Source organism: Trematomus bernacchii, unplaced genomic scaffold, assembly GCF_902827165.1.
Source record: "Trematomus bernacchii unplaced genomic scaffold, fTreBer1.1, whole genome shotgun sequence".
NCBI lineage: Eukaryota > Metazoa > Chordata > Actinopteri > Perciformes > Nototheniidae > Trematomus > Trematomus bernacchii.
This window is the reverse complement of record NW_022987614.1, coordinates 1,067,303-1,090,902: the sequence shown is the minus strand read 5'-3', so window position 1 is coordinate 1,090,902 and position 23,600 is coordinate 1,067,303. Positions and strand designations below refer to the sequence as shown.

The following is a 23,600-nucleotide window of genomic DNA, read 5'->3' as shown; positions in this document are numbered from 1 at the left end:
TCTGTCATGAGTCCACAGGGTTCAGGGACAGAGAGCACATGGACAGGTCTCTGTTGTGACACAGATAAGTAATAGAAGAGGGAAGAGTCATGCTTCCCTAAAGCATCAGTGAATCATTGGTGACCTTATAAGTAGTGCAGGGACAATAGAGTATTTACTGTAAATCAATGGATATGCAGGAAGGCGGTCATAATAAAAAAAAAAAACAGACATAATGATACAATCTTTTTTTTGCTTCCACTAAGAAAACATGTGTCCGTTCTACTGCGTACCGACGGCTCAAAGTGCGGCAACAACATTATAACTTGAATAATTATTATAGTAATGGAATTATAACTTGACGGCACTGATCAAGGTTTTCTGTAACTGTCCAAGTCTGTCCACTTTTTCTTTTCCATTAAACACTGCCAGAGTCCTTACCATGTTCCTGTTAATGTTTACTTCCTGACTCTCTTCTTCTGCTGTTCCCTTTAGTGTTTACTTCCTGTCTGTCTTCTTCTCTTGTTCCCTTTAGTGTTTGCTTCCTGTATGTCTTCTTCTCTTGTTCCCTTTATTGTTAACTTCCTGTTTGTCTTCTTCTGCTGTTCCCTTTAGTGTTTACTTCCTGTATGTCTTCTTCTCTTGTTCCCTTTAGTGTTTGCTTCCTGTATGTCTTCTTCTCTTGTTCCCTTTAGTGTTTACTTCCTGTATGTCTTCTTCTCTTGTTCCCTTTATTGTTAACTTCCTGTCTGTCTTCTTCTGCTGTTCCCTTTAGTGTTAACTTCCTGTTTGTCTGTCTTCTTCAGCTGTTCCCTTTAGTGTTAACTTCCTGTTTGTCTTCTTCTGCTGTTCCCTTTAGTGTTTACTTCCTGTATGTCTTCTTCTCTTGTTCCCTTTAGTGTTTACTTCCTGTATGTCTTCTTCTCTTGTTCCCTTTATTGTTAACTTCCTGTCTGTCTTCTTCTGCTGTTCCCTTTAGTGTTAACTTCCTGTTTGTCTGTCTTCTTCAGCTGTTCCCTTTAGTGTTAACTTCCTGTTTGTCTTCTTCTGCTGTTAGTGTTTACTTGCTGTCTATCTTCTTCTGCTGTTCTTGTTAGTGTTTACTTCCTGTCTGTCTTCTTCTCTTGTTCCCTTTAGTGTTTACGTCCTGTCTGTCTTTTTCTGTTGATTTTTGTTGCACAAAAAAAACCTATATTACACATTACAGGAAATGGAAAAAACCCAAAAGCATAAAAGGACCTTTTGAAACTGTGTAAGATTATGAGCAGGTCCTTTTGAAAATGTCCCTTATTTCGTCGGAAAGTTTGAAAACCCCTGCCATAGACAACAAATTATCACTTGACTTGACTTCCATTCATCACACTACAGAGGCTCATTCATATTGGCTCTTGATATGAAAGCCCGTATTTCTCTGTGTCAACCTTAAGTGCCACTTGTGTTCTGTCATCACTCCGTCATGCTCTATGAAACTCTGTATATTTAGCGCCATGAATCAAATTCCTGCACACCTCACGTTCTTGGAAATCGTAGTCATGCTATCTTTGCATTCGATGAGTCATACGACATTATAGAATCAGTGTTGTTGCCATGAAGCAGTGACAGATGTTGGTGGCAATGCACGTGGGATGCTGGTCTGTACCAGGATGAATCCATAGCAACACAGTAATGAGCATGAACAGCAGACAGATAAGCAGCTCTGCTTTGTACCGGTCAGACATTATTCACGTGTTTATTTGTGTATGTCTTATGCACTGTACTGTTCACTGTTTGTGTGAGAGTTTTGCAATTTTACATTTCCTGAAAGACCAAGAAGTTATTGCATATTGTTAAACATAATTGGATATGCATTTATTCTATTTCATTAACGTTTCTGTTAGTATCTACATATGTTTAAGTGGGTGCAGTAATCCTATCATTTCACAGCATCCCAAACCAGAACTTTGACTAAGTGGGATTTCTAGTCATGGTAAAAGAGTCCTTTTGTGAAAGTGTCACTACAGAATATATTAGGGATCAAGAAAACAAACCGTTGCTGTTTCCTTCCAACACACCTATTTTAAAATCCTGCATTTGGAAACCATGCCAAAAAATAGTCACTCACTTTTAATTAGCTGTCCGAAAATTCTTTGCACAGCAGATAATGGCCAGCTTTTTAATTCACAAACTGTGCCTGGTGCCTGATTAGAAATACACAGTTGCAATTAGGGTAGAAAAAGTTTTGTTGTTGCCAATTGGAATTAATAGTCAGATAGCATAATAACAAGTAACAGAATGAGTAAGACGCTGTGCATGTTGTTGTGTCCACGCTTCTGATTGATCATCTCGCAAATCTAGGCCGTTTGGTACCATTTGGATGCATGAGAGATTTGATTTTGCTAACATATTCAGTGTGTGGCTCCCCAAATGCCTGTCACTTGCGGCTAATCAAAATGCAAAGATATTCAGGGTGAAGGAAAGTACAGTATGTAAGAAGCGTAGAGCAGGCCCAATGAGCAACAGTCTGTGGAGCGACTCACATGCAGTTCATGTAATTGGTTCATTTCATCACATGTCTTAGTGATCTTGGGTTTCGATGCACTGTAGATGAATCAGAATCATAAGACCCAGACCATTAAGGACATTGAATTCATGGAGCAAACATATGACAGGAATACTGCTTTAATTCATGAGGAAACTGAATGTTCTTCAACCTTTTAACACCTTCCCTTAAGTGCATCTTTAACAAGGTTTTCGATTCCCCACAGTCCAACAGTTCGAGGGTAGTTATATTGGATGACTTGAGTGAACAGGAAACTCTTAGCCGAACATGAGTAAGCAGATTCAGGCCACTTTCCCTGGATGGGTAGCAATTAAAAGGGGAGCTGCAAAACTCTCACGTGGTGTTTACATAGTTGCATGAAAACACAAGACTTGGTCCAAAAGTAGTAATCATGCTATACTCATGGAGACAGAGAGGAGTTGAACTGTGGTACACACATTTGTTTTAAAGGGTTTAGTTTCGTATGGTATCATAGACGAGATAAGCTTAATTTTTACATATGCATCAAGGCGTCACAGCCTTTAAACATGTAGCATGTTTATGAAGCTCTGCTGTAAGTACAGCTGATATTCAACTCCTGAAAAATGTAACCATGTCTGAAGGCTTTTGTGTAAAGTGATACTACATTGACAGTGTTCCCAGGTTCAGGTTTAGATGGTTCTGGTCCCAATTTGTTTTCATTTCGTGGAGGTGTGTGGCGCAGTGGGTTGTGCGTTGGTGTTTGGATCAGGGGGTCACAGGTTCAAACCCCACTGCAGTCAGCATGTCGTTGTGTCCCTGAGACACTTCACCCCAAATTGCTCCTGTGGGGATTGCCCACAGTATTGAGTATGTAAATCGCTTTGGATAAAAGCGTCTAACATGTAATGTAATGTAATAATTTCCAATGTCTGCTTTTCTTCCGTCCAACATCCATCTGTCATATATCAGTCACTTTGTGTTGAACCAGAACAGCCTCATATCGTAGATCGTCAAATACCATTGCTTTGTCATAGCCCTCAGTACTGACAAACAAGGAAGTTAATTAACTTAGTGGTGTAGGGATTGGTCCCACAAACACATGACGTTCACCATCAGACTGCTCTTTGTCTGAAAACAAAAATCAACATGGACCTATTTTAGTTGACGAGTAAACGTAAGTTTGTGACAAAACTTGGATAACAAACACTTATTTGAACCCAAACCACAAAGTTTTCCTCAAGCTAACCAAGTAGTTGTGTTGCCTAAACATAACCAAGTAGTGTTGTTTAAATTCATAACGATAAGCGAGGGTGTATAGCTGCCAGTGTAGCGGAGTATTATCGTTTGACACAAAGGGCTACGTTAAAAAATGATCCCAAAGGGTCATTCGTGACCGTTGGGAATAAGATTTGGCTTGTGAAGTCTACTGTACTCGGCCAATATTAATAATAGGAATAAACGTTCCTGCTAGATTTTTGCGCGAACAAACCAAATGGTACGAAAATGTGTTACAATGATCACAAGCCCAAAGTAACCAACACATTGATATTGACAGAAAGCTGTGGTTCAACTGCTTGTTATTTTCTTCATCAAGTTTCCAATATGGGTGATTGTTGATAATGGGGACAACATAAAGCAAGTGGAAGTATGAGAATAAACACATTTTGAGACATATGGAAAGCATAATCTGATAACATACATTTTCCTGTTATTTATGGTTAAACCAATGACACACGACTAGGAATTTTGCTTTAGAAAAGGGAGGTTGGGTGAGTCAGCCAGTCCAAAATATACACTAACACAAATCTGACAAAGCACATAGGAGTTACCGAGAATTGAACTTGAGAGACACGGACACAAATAAAGGTCAATCCCTCTGTGTTTCCCACATCCATCAACTGTACATTAGATGAGTCAGGACTCTGCTGTATCCCATCTGAGGAACACGTCATCTGCTCATCTCAGCGATGGGTGGCCAGGTTCAGCTGACCTGAGTACAGTTTGTTAACCGTTTGCTGGAACCTTGGCAAGCAGCATCTGAGTCTCAGGGGAACATTAAAGCTGCGATCCATCAGAGCGGGGGGGAGGGAATGAGAGCGAGACAGATACATGTGAGTGCCTGTACGTATGGCTCTGCATGTATGGAAAGCTTTTAGGTGACGTAGCATGCAGCGCTTGTAAATGTGGCGCTGGTGACATCATTTCTTAAAAGCGACAAACACTTTCCCAACGCTCAGAAAATATCCTAGAGATGAAGAGAAAATTGCTGCAGTTGATCTGAATGACTTTTTTGTCAATAGTGCTTTACATTCTGCCTGCCTGGGAAACACAGAAGTGGTGTAGCAAATGCATTGATGTGCTAATTACGTTGTGATGTCATCTGGCAACCCCTATGACTTTTTAAACAGCCAATGGCTACTTGAAACAAAAGAGTGATCCACATGTGCCCTCTTGGCAGTCGTAATGAATCGGTCACAACGTGTGCTGCAGTCCGAAACCACGGATATCTCAGTGGCTCAGAATAGAACGGCTGAGTGCGGTAATATTAGACATTTTATGATGATTAACGTTGGAATCAACATTTTAAATAATTGATCACAGAGGGTTACACTAGTTCAACCAGCAAGGGAGATAATGCAGATTAATTTCACTTACTTAAACAGCATAATTTAGCATAAACCCATAAACCCCATACATATAATGGTGTAGTTGATATAATGGACCTAATCCAATTATGGTGGGGGGAGAAGGAGAAGTCCCATGATATGGTAAAATACAATAAAATGATGAATTTCCAATGTACTGTATGTGAGCTTGCATGCATTTGATTGGCCAATGTAGTTGATTTGGCATTGCACTTACACAATGGATTTTTTTGTTTTGCAGAAGTGCTCTATTTTTCTTCAAAGCATTCAACAACCATCACTAATGGATTTAACTAGAATTTACCAAGCACTTCTTTGCATGTTGCCGCAGCGCTGCACAGAAAAAACATGCTTCTATTTTTGGAGCTTCTTGGATGCCAGTGAACTGCAGCGACCCGGGTTCACATTCGGCTTGTGACCTTCGCTGCATGCCATACCCTTCTCTCTCTCTCCTCAATGTCTGAAGAGTCCACAGTGAAATAAAGGCAAACATGCCCCAAAGTAATCTCAAAAGACACCTATTTCACTGATTCAAGCAGCAATACAAGTCAATGCAGTTCATTTATGTAGTGTAGTTTCTTTATTACAGTTAGGAAATGACGGTGATTGACACTTGTGACTGTTCTGCACTTTACCTGATCTACAAATCTTTGCACAAAGGCTTTTTTGAAGTGAACGAGGCAGGGTTCACATGTAACCTAAGAGAAAACCTGACACATTCAATTCAAGGAAAAATATATTCAGAAGAGTTGTTGCTTGTCAAAATGCTTTTACGGTCAAATTAACCGTTGAAAAACTAGAAAACTATGAGAAACTACAATAGTGTTTGTGCACATGCATGAGTGCACATTGCTATAATGATTATACTGATATATAAAAGCAGTAAGTAGACTGCAGTGTTTACTTATGTACCCTTACAATTCCGAAGCACCCATCACCTGTAGACATATTTGATTATACTGTATTTCATATTTAGCTTCAGTTTTAGCACCAAATACTACAGTCTAGCCACATAGAAGATCTTTGATGCAGCTGCTAATGCAACAGTTGAATCATGCATGCATTTACCATATAAGGATGTGTCTACCTGCTCACAAAACTGTTCACCAATGCATGGATGCACTTATTCCAGTGTGTGTGTGTGTGTGTGTGTGTGTACCTGTAATGAAAGAGCCCTTTGCTGGAATAATCGATGGTTGCCGGAGTGAAGGAGGGTCACAGCTGACTGTGAGTCATCTCCGTCTCATGACCAGCTGCTCTGAGCAAACAGAGGCCTCTACTTTACCTCGACCAATAAACCGTGAAGTGTTTCAATCTGCTGAATTTCTATGGTTTTGGTCCACCAGGGAAAACTTAGCTACCCTGAATACTGAACTCTTGTTGAAGCAAAGCAGCAGGGTGACCACACGCGAACAACCAGAGGGTCACAAGTTCACAAATGAGACTAACAGAGTCAAGTACAGGGTTTTTAAGCTAGATCATGTTTGGTTACATTTGACTGGACATGATCCTAAAAAAAAGTTATACACTTAAAGGTCCCCTATTTTACTGTTTTTCATCAATATATTACAGGTCTCAGATATATACAAAGCATGTCTCTGAAGTGTTTGGCTCCAAACACCAAACAGATCATTGCAGCATCCCATAATCCCCTCTGTTTCAGCCCTGTTTCAAAAGTGCTGATTCTCTGTCTGTTACTTTAAGGCCCGGACACACCAGTCCGATTTTGGGAGTCAGAGGCCGTCAGAGGCTGTCAGAGGCAGTCGGGCATTCGCGGCGCCCTACTCAGATTTGTGTGTCCCGCACCGTCGTTTCTTTACGGCACCTTTTCACACCTTCGGACGCCTCCCGGCCATTGATAACACAGCATTAGACATATTTGACAAAGTCTTTTTTTTATTGTATTACACACTATTTTTATCGTATTGTAGTCGATTGTTGACATAGTACAGTTCTAGTACAGACATATTTGCTATATCTTATCCCACTGAAAAGGCACTGCACCGACACCGTTAAAATATTGGCATAGTTCATCCCTGTGCTGCTTGGCTCGAGCTGGATTATTGGTGGTGTGTGGCAGGGTGGCCTGCCATAGTTCAGGGTCTTGTCTCCATCTTCCTGGGACAGTGCCATGATCGGGTCCTTCCTGGTCAACAACTCCCGCCATGTATGCGCTACAGTTCTCTGTGAGCAGGAAGTTGTGCAGACCACAGCAAGCCAAAACAATGGCCTCCACTTTGGCAGTGTCTTGAATGTTTATGGTGGTGAGAAAGACCCGAAAACGGTTAGCTTGGATGCCAAAGGCATTTTCTACCACCCTCCGAGCCCGCGACAGCCTGTAGTTGAAGATGCGTTGCTCTACAGCTAGCCTGCGGTTCGGATAGGGCTTCATCAGGAGCTCCTTCAGGGGAAATGCCTCATCTGCCACAATGGAGTAACAAACCGCCTGGTCAGAAGCAGGAAGTGGTGCAGGTGCAGGGATGTTGGCTGTCCTATTCTCCAGGGCATCCTGCAGTGAGCAACCACCAAACACACCACCATCTGAAATCCTCCCATTACAACCTACATCTACATACAAGAACTTGTAGTTGCTGTCGACCAGTGCCATTAGCACTATGGAAAATGTATGTTTGTAGTTGTAGTATGTTGATCCAGTTCCTGGAGGGGGGCGGATGTTGATGTGTTTCCCATCCAGGGCACCTAGGCAGTTTGGGAAGTTCCACTGAGCCTGGAATCCATCAGCTACTTGCTGCCACTCTTCCACTGTGTCTGGGCACTGACAAACAAAAAATACATGTTTTAAGACCCATGTTTCATATGGCAGACCAAACATTTGCTGTTCAAATGCCTACAGATTACATACAGTTTGCACAGTAAAACCAGTAAGTATCCACACATACCTTCAGGTATTTCTCTTTTAAAACCTCGTAGATGGCTGTACAGGTCTCAGGAACGAATTGCCGTATCGTTGACACTCCCATTCGGAACTGGTAGGAAAGGCTCTTGAAGCTTTCCCCTGTAAATATTAACAAACACATGACTGAGTTATCTACAGAAGCAGCTGAACAAAACACTCATTAGCTACAAAACTACAGGTTATAGTTTACAAGATAGTTGATTACTTTGGTTACTATGAAGATTCAGATTAATGATACAAAATATAATAATGAAATATTTTATCATGCATTATTATAGGTTAAGATACAACTTTATTGATCCCTTGGTAAATTCTCAAGCTACCAAGCAGTACTTTTGGTTTTGTACTTACACTAGTAAATCTTTGAATGCATGACTTTTACTTTTAACAGAGTATTTCTACACTGCAGTATTACTACTTTTACTGAAGTAAAATGTACAAGTAATAATATACAAAGTACTGCAATTTAAAATATAGCAACATCTTTAGCTTTCATACCTGTTGCCAAAAAACGCAGCGTAACCATCAGACGTTCCCCCACGGAGATACAATCCCGGTAATTTGTGTTTTGCCTCTGGATGAGTGGAGTGATGAGTTCCTTCAACATGTGAAACTGAACAGGAAAAAGCCGAGCAAAATTTGTGAAATCTAAGATTTCATTTAACTCCAGCTCTCGACACAGGTTCGGGAAAGCCCCCTGAGCTTCCCGCTGTAGTATCCATGTTTTCACCCATTTAGTGCGGTTTCTCCTGATTTTTCGCTTCCGCTTCTTAATCTCTGCAGCGGCAAGCAACAATCCAATTGCTGATAACGCCAGTACCGTACGATACATGTTTTCGATCGACGAGAAAGAGTGAAAATGGAACCCAGACTTTGTTTGTTTATATATATATATGTTTGTTTATATCACTCAGTCTGTTCTTCTTCTCTTGGTGTATAAAAGGCAGTCTGTCTTCCGGTTGTTGCCTCTTTTGAATGACGAATACACACTACCGCTGCCTGCTGGTAAGGACAGTTATTGCCACTCGTCGACTGAAGTATTTGCGGTGTGTTCGTAGGCGGGCGGCGTAGCGGGCGACGTAGCCGACGCAGCCGACGCAGCCGACGCAGGCGACGAAGCTGACGTAAAAGTCGGGACGCCTTCGTAACGCGTTCTTTGGTCTCAGGTGGGTGTGTAGCGGCCTTTAGATGAGTGTGGGGGGGGGGGGGGTTACATTGGTTGGTGATTGGCTAATGGTTACACGAGCCAAAACATCGTTATGACATCATAAAGTGGACAAAATCTGATCAGCTCATTTTCAGACAGGTTTTTATATAAATGGATCAGGACAAAAAGAGAGAGAATCTTTTTTCCTGAAACTTTCATAATCTCTTTCCACAGAGGGGACACATGTTGATGTAGAAGAGACATGAAGAAGTGGATTTTGTATAATAAGTGACCTTTAACCTGTTCAATCCGGAGGCCCCCGCCGCAAAACTGTGTCTCAGGGCTTCTTAACATTTAAAAACCTATTAATGTGTCATACCCACTTAACGGGAAGAAACTCAGCTAACTGACGATATGAACCATTTTTACCGAAACAAAACACAAGTCTCACAAGGGCTCATTTAGACGCTCAGGGCGTCTAAATGAGCCGTGAGCGAAAAAATGCTAACACACTTAGCACAGAACTCTAGGTATAAATACCCTTATTACATATCGGATCTGCACAAACAAGATCTCGATTAGCAAGATTCCACAGATTCTACAGGTATTAGTATCATCACTGAGCGATCAGAACTCGCGACAGGGGAAGTAAAAACAGACATCACAACACAGAGCTTTACGGAGCAAAACGGGACATTGTCTTACCATTGCTGTTGTTCTGATCAAAAGTCGTGTTCAATGGCATTAAAACGATGAAAACGCTGCTGAAGGATAATCCATAGTTTAATCCAATGTGTCTGAAATGATTACTGATAATCCATCTTCATATTTATGTCAATAACGGAGTTTTCATAGTTGCTATGATAGCTACCGGAGTGTATGACAGCTTCCGGTTCCGGGGCAATCTGGCTACGCATCACTCATTCACCAATGGGTAATGTTCAGATGGATTTTAGGAACTTCCCCTTGATTCTATTCGCTCTAACGGTTAAAATGAGGTGTCAATCATAAAAATCGACTGAGGGGGGCCAGAGATATGGAAAATGCACCCAAATGACCCCAGAAGTGTTTTTTGTTGCAAAATCTCTCTAAAAAGGTGACATTTCACTTGTTTTGCATTAATCTTGATACAGGGTACTTATTATATGTTATAGTTTGGATTCTTAAAGCTTTTAGTCTACTTTCCCATCATTCAAGAACAAATGTTATACATTAAAGCTCGCATGGATTGAATTGTTGCATTGTTTGCATTTATTCAGACCCCATGCAGACTGAGTGGAGTTGAAATGAAGTGAAATTCAACATCTTCCAACGAGACAGTAAACCATCCCTCCCCAACGATTGCATCAGCTAAACGTGTGAGATGTAAAAATGTAAAAGATAAAGTATTGATTTCAGTTTAGGGCAGCGCGGCCGTTATCATCAGTGAGCGCTGAGGTCGGTTGTTTTAGCTTTGCTTTAACTCTGGAGATTTATCACCTCTGTTGAATCGCAGTGAGAGAAAGAGAGAGATAAATTGAATGCTGATCCTCAGAGGAATAAGAAAGCAGCTTCGCTCCAGAGTGAGATGTATGTGAGATATCAGTCGATGCATTTACGCCTCAGAATGTGATTGATGGCGCAAAATGAAAACAGCAACTCATCAACAATTATTATTATTGAGGGGTAAGTTGGTTTGGAAAGTGAACACTCTCCAGAGTATTATTGAATGATGCACCTATGGAGTTGTATTGTATTCATATACTGTATATTGTATGTAGAAACAAGCACTATAAATATTTCAACTCGTTCTCGGTGGTGGACAGTTTTATTTTTATTGGTATTTTGCTTTTCCAGCAACTTACATTTCACAAAGAATACTCCAAGACAAAAACTTTATTCCACCCAATCCTATCTAGCATACTAATTTCAACACTGTTGCATTTCTAAATAATGTAGGAATGTCTCCCATATTTTATAGAAGTTATCAGGCTTTTCCTTAAAGTGGACCTATCATGCTATATTTGAATAATATAGTGTAGGACCATACCTATATAAGGCATATTTATACTTTTTTTTTTTCAAAATACCAAACAGATCATGCATTTTAGCCATGCCTCATTTTGCTCAATTTGACAATTTTTAGCTCTGTTTTTGCAAGGGCAGATTCAGTGAGAACAGCACCATCTACAGGCCTGGCATATGTACTACAGCGTCTCCAGCGCTTTCGAACGGCAATGGCCGTGGCTGTCTCCTCCTGATTGGTGGAGTTGGCCCAATAGCCGTAGCGCCACCGTCCTGACGTCAGGACAGTGTTCAAATCTGGATCAGTTTTTATCAGATCCGTTGCAGCCCCTTTTTTAGAGATTTGGGTATGGAGGAAAATAGAGAGGGTTGTGTTTTCTGACACTTGGTGAGTTCCCTGGAACACCGGGGACACATATTCATGTATAAAAGACGTACAAAAGTGCATTTTGCATTATAGGTCCCCTTTAACCCTCCTGTTGTCTTCGGGTCAAATCTGACCGATTTACTACTTTCCTCAATCATAACTTTTTTGTTTTACATTCGATTGCATTAAGGCTTTATGATATCCTTCACAGCAGACATTTGAACATATGAAATAGCTGATCACCACTTTCATTGAATTTTAGATGATTTAGTCAACTTTGTAACACACACACACACACACACATACACACACACACACACACACACACACACACACACACACACACACACACACACACACACACACGCACACACACAGAACAATTTGACACATTTCCCGCTCTTATGTGCCCATCCCCCCACATGGATCACACCTGGCACACGCAATACATGTTCAGTGTCTATTCTTTGTATATTTACTGCAGTTTTTCATGTATACCAGTAGTCTGATACAATATGTACAGTTTGAAAGAGTGTTAAATGAAATTTGGTGATGATTAATGGTTTTTGTGTTAATGTAATAGCAGTTAAAACAGGACTGGTCAAAACATTTTTCAAAGTAAGGGGGGGAAAACGAAGACAATAGGAGGGTTAATAGCAAAGCTTAACTGTGGTTGACAGTTTTAATGTTTGCATTATGTTGCCCATTTAGCCCCGTTCTCTGCAATCTCACTCCATTAGAACAAGAAAAAGATAGTCTTTTCACTTGTTTTACACCATCAAGTTAAACAGTGGACGTCAGTTAAGTGCATGTCTTGCCATAACGAAGCCGAGTGGCCATCATTTCCACGGCGCTGGGCCGCAGTTTTCAAAGACAGGCTCAATTTGGTTCCTCATCTCCATTATCGGCCCTGCACTTATAGAGAGCGCCTTGACTTAATGAGTCGAATCATCAGAATCCCAGCTTAACAAAGCAGAAAAAATGGAATGAGAGCAGGTATGAAAATGACTAAACTGCACCTCGGGAGTTTATGAAGGAATGAGATGTGTGCAGGGGTCTGTTAATCCTGCTAATGTACAAGAAACTTTATGTCCATAATGGTTTGTGTTACGCTTCACCGCTGCTTTATTGCTTACAGGAATTAGAAATGAGGTTGTACATGTTTTTTTAAAATGAAGGTCCTTCTGTTATCGATAAAATCTCTACAGCATTTTAATCTGTCCTTCACAGCATGACTTCTGCTCCTCTTCTTCAAAACCAGGAAATTGGAGGTGCCGGCGCTATGGAGGGCTGACGCTGATTTGTACGTTTGAAAATGTTGCACGTATGCTTCAAGTATAGCACACATCCTGTTGTTCATGAGAGGAAGGAAGCCGCCGTGTCCGCACAAATGGGAAATGCAGAGGACACAGATGAATTGATAGGAAAAACAGGTAGTGGAAACAAACATGGGAGCTCAGGATACGGCAGCAGTGTGAAGGCAATGTGGAAAGATACTTAAGCCAAGAGAGGAAAATGTGTCGAATGTTTCCATCCGGTTCCAGATTTTCCAGTCTTTTTTCTACTAACTTCACTTTACATTTAGTTATTGGTCCTCCCTTTTGATTAAGTATAACCCCAACACACTACTTTAAGTGCCACACATTACATTACATGTCATTTGTTAGACGCTTTTATCCAAAGCGACTTACATACTCAATACTGTGGGCAATCCCCACAGGAGCAATTTGGGGTGAAGTGTCTCAGGGACACAACGACATGCTGACTGCAGTGGGACTCGAACTCGCTATCCCCTGATTCAAGCACACTATCCACTGAGCCACAGCCTCCCACACATTCTGTTAATTCAGTAAGAAGACATCTGCCTAATCTGCCATATGACTAATGTTGGGGAATGTTCGGTTGTGATTGTGTAATGTGATAAATGTAAAAAATCTCTAAATACATGTTTAAAAAGAAAAAATAGAAGACATCTGCCAGTGTCACAGGGTCTAGTTTTGTTCCATATATAGTCCAGATGGAAATTAAACATTCCCATTTATGAGAGAAATATGTAAAATTATATACAAAAAGACGTTTTCCACTTAAAATGTCTGTTAGCTGTTAAAGCGAAGCCCTTCAGTCTGCAGAACCAATGCCTTCAGACTGCTAAGTTTTCTTTTGTTTTTTTTCAGGGACGTTTTGGCCGAGCATCGATGTACCCTTTTTTTAAAACTCACTCATTCATGCGCCGGGCAGCTCCACCACAGAGCTTCACTCAGCGCTATTCAACAGGATCTACCTCATTGTCCCCATTCAGCTCCAAGTCCAGCATGCTTGAGGAGTGTACATCATGGGAGACTTCTTTCCTGCCCAGCCCCAGCAGCTGTGAATGTGATGATAGGAGGGAATGACCCCATAGGACCCTGCACGGCTCACAACCCCCCCCCGCCCCCCCCAGATCTCCACCGCGGCTGCCATCCCATAATGCGAAACAATCAGGAACGTGACCCCCTTCCTTCCCACTGTAACCCAGACGTGGATCCAGCCCCCCCTTCCTCCTCCACTCGGTCAGCGGCTGTCCACATCCTGTCTGAGCCACACTAATGCAAAGAGGAAAGAGGGCTCGTGGAAACAGCTACACTGTGAGAGGATGGTAACATGACAAAATTGCAAATATAGTAGTGATCCTCCATATCCATGACATTAATCTGGTTTTAACACTTATATATATCAATAATCCAAGTAATGTATATATAGACTATTCTTCACAATTTCTATTATATTCTATTTTATTTTATTTACTTCACTATCAGAGGAGCCTGTGACCTAAGATTTTCCTTGTCATAACTACACTGTATGCACAAATGACAATAAAAGCCTTTCTTGATGATGATGATGATGATTTTGCCATGAGCAATCCAACACTATTCAGTATTTAGGTTAAAAAACAAACATTTTCCCAATAACAACAAATCACTCTGTGCTGAAAAGTGGTGGGGACATACGTTGAATTATTTTAAAATGGTCTTTAAGACATGCAATTGTAGCCAAGATTGTAAAAAACAACTGGAAACTATGTCGAGAAATGCTGAAAGGGGAGCCTATTATGCTTTTTGGGGTTTTCCCTTTCCTGTAGTGTGTTATAAAGGTTTTAGTGCATGTAAATGGTCTGCAAAGGCTAAAATCCCTGTGTGTATAAACTATGAGACTATACATGAAAAAATGGCAAAAATAGTAGTGATGATGAGGATTTGCCATGAGCGATCCAACATTATTCAGTATTTATGTTAAAAAAACCATTGGCCCAATAGTTGAAAAGTGGTGCGGACATACGTTTTTTAAATGGTCTTCAACATATGCAATTTTAGGCAATGTAGATTATTACCAAGATTGGAATAAAAAACAGGAAACTATGTCAAGAAATGTTGAAACGAGGGGCCTATTATGCTTTTTGGGGTTTCCCTTTCCTGTAGTGTGTTATATTGGCTTTTAGTGCATGTAAATGGTCTGCAAAGGCTTAAATCCCTGCGTTCCCTTCCACACTTTCTCTCCCATTTTGGTCATTATAAAATTATTAAACTATGGGTATTCTCTTAAGCTTAGGACAATTCAATTAATGCATTCAATATTTATGTAGCATTTGATGATAAATAATAATAATAATAATCCTTATATTTATTATAGCGCTTTTTCAAGGACTCTCAAAGCACTCCTTACAAATACACATTACACATACATATCATACATACATGTAATGGTCATGTACAATACCCACAGGAGCAAATGCAGGTGAAGTGTCTTGCCCAAGGACACAACGGCTTTACAGACGCAGCGGCGGCGGGTTTCGCCCCCTTGATCTGATCATCAATGCACAGCCCACTGCGCCACACCGCCCATCTTCACACCTCGAAGTCATCGAGGCGCTTTTACAAGTACACATTAATATCATACATGTACTGTGGACAATACCCACAGGAGCAAATTCGGGTGAAGTGTCTTGCCCAAGGACACAACGGCCTGACGCAGTGGCGGCGGGGGCGGGTTTCGAACTGGAGTTCCCCAACGCCCCCTTGATCTGATGATCAAACGCACAGCCCCGCGCCACCCCGATGTTTCCCAAATTGGGATTAATAAAGTACATTTTATCTTATGATCTTCCTTAGTGGTAGGAGGCGTGTGGCGCAGTGGAGTAGTGCGCTGATCTTCGAAGAGGATAGCAAGTTCGAGTCCCACTGCAGTCAGCATGTCGTTGTGTCCCTGAGACACTTCACCCCAAATTGCTCCTGTGGGGATTGCCCACAGTATTGAGTATGTAAGTCACTTTGGATAAAAGCGTCTAACAAGTAACATGTAATGTAATGTAGTGTGCAAATAAACGTGTATTTCATTTATTAGTCAACATATCTTGAGGCAAGCTTTTTCAAAATATATTTTACAAATAATGCTTTTATACATGCTCATACTTTTTTCTAAAGTTAATACTGACAAAATAACCCTTTTGCAAAAACTGGAGCGTCTATTTCCCCAGCATCCTCAGTGTGAGTGACACCTTTGATGGTAAAACATTTCAGCTTTCCTGCTGCTCACAGGATATCCGGGTGCCGGGTTTGAGCCACAAAGAAACGTCCCTGGAGCGAGGGGGGACTCGGGCCAGATTCATAACCTCATGAAAGGCTCGGTCAGCAACACGTCCAAACCACAGAGCCGTGGAATTCCCTTACAATGTGCAAAGACTGGAAAGCTGCCTAATAGCGCAGGCTAACGAAAATAAATCCTCTTTGCGTCTGTCATGGTCATGCATATTCAAATGATGTGTAAATCACATTATAATCTCATAATAGCTATTTGCAGTGGAAGCCTTCCAAACCATTTGCCCAATTCATTTTGCTGCACAAACTCCCCAAGTGTATTGCAATTAGATTTTTTTTTCTTATAAAAGGTATACAGATGCAAGGACGGCAGGGCATGACAACGTCAGTTTTTAAAGCTGAAGCAATTTGCTCTTGGGATTTGTGAGGAGGAAAACTAAAAGCTGGCGGACTGCTCCCTCGGAGACCTCGTTTGCTTCACAGCATTAACTGATTAACTTGTTGCAGATCAGAAAACACCCCTGTGGGCTAAGCACAAGGAAATACAGGCTAACTATTATAAATACAAATCGCAAATTGCCCTCACAATATAATCTTTAGCCTCTTTCAGATCGGCCGTATTTCTCTTAGTGAGGAAAGGATTAAAATCACTGATCAGTGCATGCAAAGTCTTCCATCTTGAACGCTTAAATGTGTGATTTTGCACTCCCTGCTTCTGTATTAATTATACCCTGGAATACCTTCAGCTTTTTGGTTCCCCCATATTGTAAGTCCAGACGGAGACCTTGTATTTTAAAGGTGTATTTCTGAGATAGATTGCCTTTGATCAGCTTAATGCACAGTTTGACTTATGTTATGTTTTGCCAACTGAGCCTGGCAACCTGGTAAATGACAACGTGATAAGGCCAACATATTGTCCAGTCCAGTATGACATTTCATACAGAACTACAATAAGTAAACCTGTTGGAAGAATTAAGACTTTTTAAAAATCCTTATATTTTCGTTAGGATCTTATTATTTTAACCCCTGCAAACAAGGTCATGTTTTCCCTTCAATTTGTGTGTCTGTCAGCGGGATTACCGAAAAACTACTAGGTCAACTTTCTAAGAAACTTGGTTAAAGGGAAGAACATATTAAATGTGGGCACAGACCTGATTCAAGAGACGGATTATGTTTGACTTTTGTTTACATTATGAGATCGGACATATTGCTGCTTTCATATGCTGTTGGAGTTCATTGAAAAATGTGTTTCCAAATGGGAAAATTCACGTGAACGACACCTTGAGTCCAAAACAGCAACTCGGTAACAGATATCAATGTGTGAAATGATCTGAGCAATCAACCACAACACGTAGCAGTAGTGTCGGTGTTGTTTCCAAATTACAATCCAAGGCTCACGCAAACACCAGTCAAGAGAACAACTGTCCAACTTTGGAAATGGGACCATCCAAAGTGCATTTAATTCATCAATGGCTGCGATAAAGGAGGTGCTATTCCAGCTCTTTATGAATCAAAATGTGTGAATTAACGTCTGTTCCTGTGTGTTCTTTTTTCATGATGAAACACATGCATATCGTGTATCATTCTAAAACGTTCGACCATACAAGCAAACTAAGGAAGTGTAATTCTACGATCTCATACGATCACATTTTCCTAGAGCTCATAACGGATCTTCTCAGCAGAAATTATAGGAAGGCTTTTTGCAGAACCCTGACCGTCCATTACTCTGGGGAAACCCCCTCAGTGGAAACGCTCTCCAGTTCAGAGGAGAGGTCACGTGTCTCGACTGTATGAATCACACCACTGCAAACAGTGAATGAGAGAGCTCAGCGGGAATAATAGAGCCGTATTTACACAAGCTGTGGGTTTTAATGCCAGGGTAATCTTGGGCGTTTGTGAGTCACTCTGTCCTTAAACATGTAGCCGTGCAGCCTCTCGGGTAACGAGGCAATCATGTCGGTTTGTTGGAGTCCTGTGTGACTCACACCACTCGTCCCGACCGAGTCTGAGTACATGTCGTGTTTAGAGGAAAGCAGTGTGGCATTCCAAAGCAATGGACTCTATATTGGGCGCAGGGGATAGTGTGTGTGAGTGTGTGTGCGTGTGTGTTTTCCAGTGGGCTGGTATGTCGGTTGAATTACACGTGGGAGCGTTTTGTGTGTGTCTCGCACAAGAATGGTATCCATTTGTGTTTGTTTGTGCCACCCTGGCTCACACTGACAATGAGCACTGTGATCACAGGCCTGTGTGTAGGTCGTTGTGTGTGTGTGTGTGTGTGCATGTGTGTGTGCTTTTGTGTCTGTGTGTGGCCAGTTTTGTACAGGCGATCCCCAGAGTCCGACAAACAGGCTCTGCTGTGTTACAGCTGCTGCAGGACAGTACAGACGTGAACCTGATGAACCTTTATCCCCCCCCACTGCATGCTGGGAAAATGTGAATGGGACGATAAACAAAAGCAATATTGCACTCAAATTAAACCAGTGAAGTGCCCTTGTACAGAGCACTTAGTTCAGTACACAGCGCTCTGTACTCGTTCATGTGCTCGTTCAGGCCAGGGTTCAGGTCATACACTCTCATTCACCTCTGTTGGTGCAAAAATAAGAGTTCTGACTCAAAATAGAACAAATAATCTGTTCCAATGTTCAGGAAACAGAAACATGTTTCAGTTTATGACTCTCATATTATTCATCGTACGTGTGTGCATATAGAAATAGGACCTTGCCTTTTTCTCTACTATAATTTTAAAGCATGTTCTTAAAATATAACTCCCAAATTGTTTCATATAATACTTAAAAAGGTGAAGTCTTTATCAAGTGAAATATGACTAGCACTCTCTAAGATATCTGGTTGTACACATATGTAACACTTTATCAAAAGCTTGGTATCCTCAGAACATTTACAACTATTTTTTTTAATTTAACAACCCTTTGTTTCTTGACTTGTCCTGTCACTTTCTTCACAACTTCAATTGTATGCAGCCTTATGTGTGTGCAAATGAGCGAAGACAATAAAATGTTACTTCTGCTTTCATTAAGACTGCACTGATTGCATTGCCTACTTAGATTTTTTTTACTCAATTTCTTCATATCACACATACAACATAAGTCATGACAGTTTAAAAATGCCCTCACTTGCATTAGCTAAATGTTTCCTTTATTCAAACTCTTGGCAGCCAACCAACAACTGGAGTTAAATGTCACTAAATACCAAACTGTCTGGGACAAAGTTCCACTTCTCCTTCGCCTTTCACCACGCTAACCTTTCTGATGGTGTGTGGGTGCAGCAGAGGTGTGTTCAGGCGCTTTGTACTCACTAACCACACCCTGGAGTACCTGAATGCATCACTGCAGACAGGTGGAAACAGTACTGACGTTATTATAGGGGTGTAATGTCAACTTTATTTGCAGATTGAGATTTTATATTAATCTTGTCTACAATCCTAAACTACTAGGAGGTAGTACTGAGTCATTGCACTGTGGTATTACCTTATGAATAACATTTGGTTATTTTTTAAAGGGTGCATGCTCAGAAAACCTTCTCCGTATATAAAAATGATAATAGTATTGCTATAAAGCAGGGGTGTCAAACTCAAGGCCCGGGGGCCAAATCCGGCCCGCGACTTCATTTTATGTGGCCCCACAAGAGCTTGCAAAGAATATAATGTTTATGATACGGTTACATGCTACTTTACAGAAGCACGTTGCCCAAATTTGACTTTTTCTCAGAATTTGACTTTGTCATATGATTTTTTTTCTTAGAATTAGCCTTTTTCTCATAAATAGATTTTTTTTCAAAATGTTACTTTTTTCCCAATATTTCACTTCTCTATTTCAAAATTTCACTTCTTTTTTTTAAATTTTTTTCAGAATGTGGCTTTTCTTTTAAAATCATATTGGGACATTCTTACTGAAGAGACTGCAATTATTTGCCCTAGACTTCTGCTTTCAGATGTAGTTAATTATGAAGTTATTACCCTATCCGATAATAATCCAATGCAGAGGCAATAATGTAATATAATACATTATTTTATATATATTCAATATTTATATACGTCTTTTTATATAGTCTTAAAGTTACAACCGGCCCTTTGAGTGCAACCATAATGCTGATGTGGCCCGTGATGAAATTGAGTTTGACACCCCTGCTATAAAGTTTGCATTATAATGGATAATTACAGACCTAGTTGTCTTTAGGACACATTTTGGGGAACCTCATAGTGTTGGATGTGCTGAAAAGGAGGATTAAGGTACATTTTTTGCTAATCAAATTTTGTACAAAGATGAAGCAAAGACCACCAACTGCTCAGTAGCTCTCCTTAATTACACATGCACATAAATTATCTCAAGGTAAAACCACCGAGGGGTTTCCATTTGCTGCATGTAACGAGAATTAAACATTTATGGCGCTTTAAATGCACATTAATCAGCATCAACAGGTGTTAATTAGTATTGAGTAACATTTACCTTGTTGATCACCCCAAAGGCTTCGCGCCAACGGTGGCAAATTCATTTTCCGACTCCTGTTGTCGTGCCACGCGGCGTTACCCACAATGCAGCGTGATGACAGTGCCAGGGGCTTACCGGGGCAGTCTGTCACTTCGTCCCGAATCCCTGCCTTCTCCTTCGTGTTGACTCTCGCACGTGAAGAAGTGTCAAACGCTCGAGATGACACACTTCAACACATACTGCGCTCTTCTCACTTTTCACTTTCTTTTAAAATCTGCAGGATGAGGCATTTTTTGTCTTTTTTCAACCTTTACTTAAACAGAATCTGAATGTTTTATTCATCCAAGGAGATAAATGAGGTTTCATGACCATTGCCTCATTGAAAATGATATAACCAAATACAAAGATGGAATACAAATATGGGTAACACTTTATATTAAGCTACACTTATTCACCATCAACTAGTTATACACACAATAATAATAATAATAATAATAATAATAAATGTTATTTATATAGTGCTTTTCCTGGTGCTCAAAGCGCTTTACAAGCAAGTAAGAAGATAAATAACAAAATGCATATTAGAGTCAACCTACTAGCTTGTTTGTTATGAACAAGAGTTCACTTTAAAATAGGGAACATGTTCTTAGATATAAATACCTAATGTTAAGTTATTTTGACACAATTAACACTTGTAGTTTCATGTCTTGTTACATAAGAATAGATCATATCTGTTAGGTGTTATTATGGGAGAATTACTATTCGTGTGGTACTACTGCCTTATTAGGCCCATATTGAGCAGAGCATATTAAGACCAAAACTCATGTACACAACTTCCTTACTTACAATAAATAAGCACTAATTAGAGGGTTATTGAGGAAAAACTCTCAACTAATGGCTTATTACTTGTAGAATATGGTCATGTAGAATAAGGCATTAATACGTGTTTTATAATGACTAATAAAGAGCCAATATACTGCTAATATGCATGTTAATTAACAATTAGTTGATGGTGAATATGTGTACCTTATTATAAAGTGTTACCAAAATATGTCTATTATCATAAGAATTGAAAGGGGACCTATCATGCAAAATGCACTTTTGTACGTCTTGTATACATGAATATGTGTCCCCGGTGTTCCAGGGAACTCACCAAGTGTCAGAAAACACAACCCTCTCTATTTTCCTCCATACCCAAATCTCTAAAAAAGGGGCTGCAACGGATCTGATAAAAACTGATCCAGATTTGAACACTGTCCTGACGTCAGGACGGTGGCGCTACGGCTATTGGGCCAACTCCACCAATCAGGAGGAGACAGCCACGGCCATTGCCGTTCGAAAGCGCTTGAGACGCTGTAGTACATATGCCAGGCCTATAGGTGGTGCTGTTCTCACAGAATCAGCCCTTGCCCAGAGCTATAAATTGTCAAATTGAGCAAAATGAGGCATGGCTAAAATGCATGATCTGTTTGGTATTTTGAAAAAAAAAAAGTATAAATATGCCTCATATAGGTATGGTCCTACACTATATTATTCAAATATAGCATTGATAGGTCCACTTTAAGTAAAAATGTGCACATTGTATTGCAATAAATTGAATTATCAACTATATACAAACATTTTTTTTTGTAATGCGCTTTAAAATGGCCTTGTGTTTAGATGACACACTTCAACACCGACTGCGCTCTTCTCACTTTCTCTTAAATCTGCGGGATGAGGCATTTTTTGTCTATTTTTCCACCTTTACTGAAACAGGATCTGATTTTGTTATTCACCCAGGGAGATAAATAAGGTTTCATGACCATTGCTCCATTGAAAATGATATAACAAAATACAAAGATGAAATAAAAAGATGTATATTATCATAAGAAGGTAAGTACAAATGTACACATTGTACTACAATAAACCAAATAACAGTATAGTATCAATTATATACAAAATATGCATTTATTCGAATCACTTTAATTGAACTATACATATATTACACTGCACTGTAACTTGTATTCATGTGTTATATATCACCTTGTTTTATGTTTATTTTATTCTCTTTGCTTTTTAATGACGGTTTTTAAATGCCATTTATATTGTGTTTAAACTTGCCTTGCATATTCAGTATGAATACATGTATATATAGCATGGTGTATAAGTGTAAACATTGTATTAATGATGAGAACCAAATTAATGCTCCAAGTGTGTAATACAGTAATAATCCTTAACAATAAATAATAAGTGTTATAAGTATTGCACAGTTGAATATTTGCGCAGGTTATGCAGCCTAAATGAGGATTATGACGGTTGTTTTGGTGCGTACAAAGACGTAAAATCTACAGGTAAACAAGCAAAACGACTAAGCAAAGCAACAGAGTTGAAATTCTAAATATCATCACAGGCAGCTCGCATCGTTAAATGTCATCAAAACACACGTTGAGAAGAAAGTGGCCTCAGGTTTGTTCATAATCACTTTAGCAGTCACAAACAGAGATCGGTTCGCATCGGCATTAAACCGTTTTGCAGCACATACACACTTAAAACACACGAGGAGTGTGTGTGCGGCATGTGGTGGACGGACGCTGCCAGGCTGACACAAGAGTCAAGCTGTTATCACACCTGCCATACATCCACTTCATCCACTTGACATTCACATTGAGGAAAAGGCCATTTCAAAAACCCTCACAGCCGGTCATGCAAAAACACAGAAACACAGACACATGTGCCGATTGAAACACGCCTGTTACATCCTCAGACGCTCACACACACAAACAAACAAATGGGCCATTATCCTTGGAGAGCCCAATTAGGCAGTACATGGGAGTGTGAGTGTTATTGGAGGAGAGCGACACACACTTGATTGGATGACCTGATCGGGCAAAGAGTGTGAAGGTTCAAGGTAACATTTAAATGCTTAACCTTTTGCTGTAAACTTTTCCATAAGACTAAATTAGGAATTTAAACGTCGATGGAAAGTCTTACTATCCTTGTTGGAGCATTAAAAACAGCATCCTAGCCCTCAAATTAGTCATTTGAG

General features: G+C 40.2%; 2 protein-coding genes across 2 annotated transcripts in view; one reads left to right on the top strand and one right to left on the bottom strand.

Moving 5' to 3' along the window:
• Nucleotides 1-7,085: 7,085 nt before the first annotated feature.
• LOC117483771 (putative nuclease HARBI1) lies at nucleotides 7,086-8,873 on the bottom strand. Its single transcript, XM_034132119.1, has 4 exons — nucleotides 8,772-8,873; nucleotides 8,540-8,654; nucleotides 8,025-8,140; nucleotides 7,086-7,900 (listed from the first exon to the last, which is right to left on the bottom strand). Exons 1-4 carry the CDS (start codon nucleotides 8,871-8,873, stop codon nucleotides 7,097-7,099), a joined length of 1,137 nt encoding a protein of 378 aa, XP_033988010.1. The 3' UTR covers nucleotides 7,086-7,096.
• A 4,076-nt stretch (nucleotides 8,874-12,949) lies between these two features.
• LOC117483770 (40S ribosomal protein S8-like) overlaps nucleotides 12,950-23,600 on the top strand; it is a 146,211-nt gene continuing 135,560 nt past the window's right edge. Inside the window, exons 1-2 of the mRNA XM_034132118.1 lie at nucleotides 12,950-13,039; nucleotides 14,075-14,194. Coding sequence (XP_033988009.1) covers nucleotides 12,950-13,039; nucleotides 14,075-14,194 — 210 coding nt within the window. The remainder of the gene's footprint in view (nucleotides 13,040-14,074; nucleotides 14,195-23,600) is intronic.

Coding starts and splice junctions, on each gene's coding strand:
- LOC117483771 (XM_034132119.1), bottom strand. CDS start 8,873: ATGTATCGTACGGTACTGGCGTTATCAGCAATTGGATTGTTGCTTGCC. Junction 8,141..8,539: donor GCTGCGTTTTTTGGCAACAG/GTATGAAAGCTA, acceptor TAATATTTACAG/GGGAAAGCTTCAAGAGCCTT. Junction 7,901..8,024: donor TAAAAGAGAAATACCTGAAG/GTATGTGTGGAT, acceptor TTTGTTTGTCAG/TGCCCAGACACAGTGGAAGA.